General features: G+C 40.1%; 1 protein-coding gene and 1 non-coding gene across 2 annotated transcripts; one reads left to right on the top strand and one right to left on the bottom strand.

The window, feature by feature from the left end:
• Positions 1-229: 229 nt before the first annotated feature.
• LOC145033843 (uncharacterized) lies at positions 230-889 on the bottom strand. The gene has a single exon (XM_078982350.1). It carries the CDS (start codon positions 887-889, stop codon positions 230-232), a length of 660 nt encoding a protein of 219 aa, XP_078838476.1.
• A 1,165-nt stretch (positions 890-2,054) lies between these two features.
• On the top strand, positions 2,055-2,161 carry LOC145038202 (small nucleolar RNA R71). Its single transcript, XR_013679264.1, has one exon. It is a non-coding gene; the product is annotated as a small nucleolar RNA R71 (small nucleolar RNA).
• The last annotated feature ends 1,230 nt before the right edge of the window (positions 2,162-3,391 follow it).

Below are 3,391 nucleotides of genomic sequence, written 5' to 3'. Positions count from 1 at the left end.
CCCACTTTCGCTTCTTCAAGACTTGAACTAATTATTCTTTTTCAAATTTGTAGAGGTCAGAAGCTATTATAACTGGTTTTTGATGACCATATTCAAGGAAAGCATACTCCAAATGATCTGGTAATGTTTTGAGCTCTGTTTTTGCGTTCTGCATGTTGTACTCTCCGAGTACATGTAAGGGACTCGGCGAGTCTTCTGCTGAATTTACGAATTCTTTTGTTTCTTCAAATTAACTCGGTGAGTAAATCGAGTCTACTCGGCGAGTAGCTTGATCATAACTCTTCACTAATTCTTCATAGTCACCTTCTTCCAGCAGTCTCTCGATTTCCAATAAGTCTTTTTCAGCATCAAATTCTTCATGAAAGATGGTTGTGGACTTGTTGGGATCTTCATTATCGCATTCCTCCATCAATTCATCAAACATGTCAATCGAGAACGCCGTGTCATCACTATTCCTCGCATGCTTCATAGCTTGATCAACCCCGGAAGTGACTGAATCATCTCCCACCCGTAAAGTAAGCTTCGAGTCTCTCATGTCCACTATAGCACTTTCCGTGTTAAGGAAAGTTCTTCCAAGGATGATCGGGACTTGAGGATCCGCTTCCATATCTAGAATTATAAAGTGTACGGGAAAAACAAACTTGTCCACCTTTACCAATAAGTCTTCACATATTCCTCTTGGAAATGTGACTGTTTTATTTGCTAAGTGAATTGCCATCCGAATTGGCCTTGGTTCTGGGAGATCCAATTTCATGAAAAATGAATTAGGCATGAGGTTCACACTTGCTCCCGAATCAGCCAAAGCATGAATGGAAGCCAAGTTACCAAATTGGCAAGGTAAAGTCAAGCTTCCTGGGTCACCCTTCTTCTTCGGTAGTTTGTTTAACATGGCAACTGATCAATTTTCATTAAGAACTACTTCTTTCACTTCCTCTATCTTCCTTCTATTGGTTAGAAGCTCCTTGAGGATTTTTGCATATTTTGGCATTTGCGAAACTGCTTCGATGAAGGGTATGTTGATTTGAAGAGCTTTTATATGATCAAGAAACTTCTGGTATTCCTCTTCCTGCTTTTTTTGCTTAGCTTGGGCTGGATATGGCATTGGAGGTTGAAATGGCTTTTCAGGAATCTTATTTTTCGAGTTTGGCAATGGACTCGTCGAGTCCATATTCTGGACTCAGCGAGTAGGGTCTGTACCATGTAGATTTTGATTTTGGCCTTGTTTTTTTGCATCCTCGTTTTGCAATTCTTTAGGTGCTTCAGTCTTAATAAGGGCCAGAGGAGTAATTATCTTCCCACTTCTTGTTGTGACTATATTTATGTGCGCGCCTCGTGGGTTGTTTTTGGTTTTACTAGGAAGTTCTCCCGGTAATCATTCATTGATTTGTTGAGCAAGTTGCCCCAGCTGTGTTTCAATGTTATGGATGGATGCTTGTTGGTTTCTAAGCACTGTTCTTGTTTCTTGGATTGCAGCATCATGATCATTATGTCTCTTTTCCGAAGCAATTACAAACTTGGTATGCATCTCTTCCAAACTTGGTTTTCTTTCATGTGTCGGCTCCTCCTTTTGGTAATAACCTCTTCCTTTTTGTTTGTACTTCTCCTCCTTAGCCTTCTTGTACTCATCATAAGGGAGCCACTCTTTCTTTGGTTTACGCCAATCTTCATCATATCGGTCCCCACTTGAGTAGCACACTTGCACCTTTTTATTTCCATTCTCATCCAAGTCACAGTCTCTAGTAAGATGAGGTCCATTGCAGTTCTCACAACCCACCCGAATAGCATGTATCGTTTGATCCATTTTGTCCATCCTCCTATCCATGGTTTTCAACAAAGCCATGACTGCTGACAAATCTTCTGAAGCTGCATAAGCAGCCCCCCTTGTCACATCATTTCTTGTATTATGGTATTCTCTACAATGCTTAGGGAATTCTTCATTTGGTTGCTTTATCACCGGAGGTGCCTTCTTCATGAGTGGACCTTGCGAGTCAAGTAATTACCTTGTTGTAACATTTACTCCATCATAAAAGATGGAGACTTCTTGTTGACTATTAAGGTCATGATGTGGGTAATTCCTTAGTAGGCTCTTGTACCTCTTCCAAGTTTCATATAGTGACTCTCCAGCTTGTTGTTTAAAGTTAGCTATGGCTTTCTTGAGCTTAGATATCTTGGATGGTGGGCAGAATTGATCAATGAACTCTTCTTTCATTTGGGCCCATGTAGTGATGGATCCGTGGGGCAGCGACTTGAGCCAATCCTTTACAGCACCCTTCAATGTAACCGGTAGCATGCGAAGTAGTTGAGTTTCCCGAGGCACATTTGGAACATTGAAATAATCAGCTACATAATTGACTTCATCCAAGTGTTTGTAAGCATCTTCATGGTCTTTGTCGGTGAAGGGAATCTCCTTAAGTTGAGTAAGGGTTTGACCCTTAAGCTCAAAAGTAGCAGTTGCGGGAATTGCGGGTTGCACAAGTCCCGGGCCAGTGTCATCGCATATCCTCTTCTTCCATTCCCCCATGGGGATTTCATCGATGTTAGCCATGGTAATAGCTAACTCGTCACCGGAATCGGAGTCGTGCCCGTATGTAGGTTCTTCTTCTTCCTCAGTTTCGTACTCGGTGTCTTCTTTGATCGGTCTTCGCTTGCTAAAGAGGCGTTGGATTCTCCTCATTTGCTGCTCTTCTTCTTCCCAAAAACAGTCTTCAAGTTAGACTAAGGAAACTTCTTAGGTGTATTCGAGCTTTCTACATCTTTGCCTTTGTTCTTTCTCAACACGGATTCTGGGACTTCAAAAGGGGGTACCAGCGGAGTGTTGGATCCTCTGGTCATGAAAATCCTGCAATATGACAAGAAAAACAAGTAAAGAACAAAAAATGAAACTGAAAAGTAACTACCAAACAACAAGGTACTCGCCAAGTAGGTGCGAGTGTACTCAGCGAGTAGCCTACCTCAAAGAAAAGAAATTAAAACTAAAGAAAAACTTCTAAAAGAAACTAATAAATTCTAAAACCTAACCTATTCACTGAATTACCAAAAAAATTAACTTTGTGCAAGAAAAACTCACACAAAGGATCGATAAAATTTGGAATTAGACTTAATTTTTGAACTGTTCCCCTGCAACGGCGCCAAAAACTTGATGTGTGTAAAATGCACTGGTTTTATTCCTACTTTTAAATTATAAATTTAGTACACAAAGGCAGTGAACTTGTCTTTTAGTGGTATAGTTGGGTAAATAGAGTGTCGAACTCAGGGAACAGAAATTAAACTAATAACTAATTTTAACTAACCAAGTAATAAAAGTAAAGGTTTTTCTCTAGTTTTACAAGACTAGAAACTTAAACACATCACCTAACACGTGATTAACTAAACAACTGAAAACAAGTAAAAA

This window comes from Lactuca saligna, chromosome 3 (assembly GCF_052625555.1).
Source record: "Lactuca saligna cultivar CGN05327 chromosome 3, ASM5262555v1, whole genome shotgun sequence".
Taxonomy (NCBI): domain Eukaryota; kingdom Viridiplantae; phylum Streptophyta; class Magnoliopsida; order Asterales; family Asteraceae; genus Lactuca; species Lactuca saligna.
This window is presented reverse-complemented; position numbering and strand designations above follow the sequence as displayed.

Coding starts and splice junctions, on each gene's coding strand:
- LOC145033843 (XM_078982350.1), bottom strand. CDS start 889: ATGTTAAACAAACTACCGAAGAAGAAGGGTGACCCAGGAAGCTTGACT.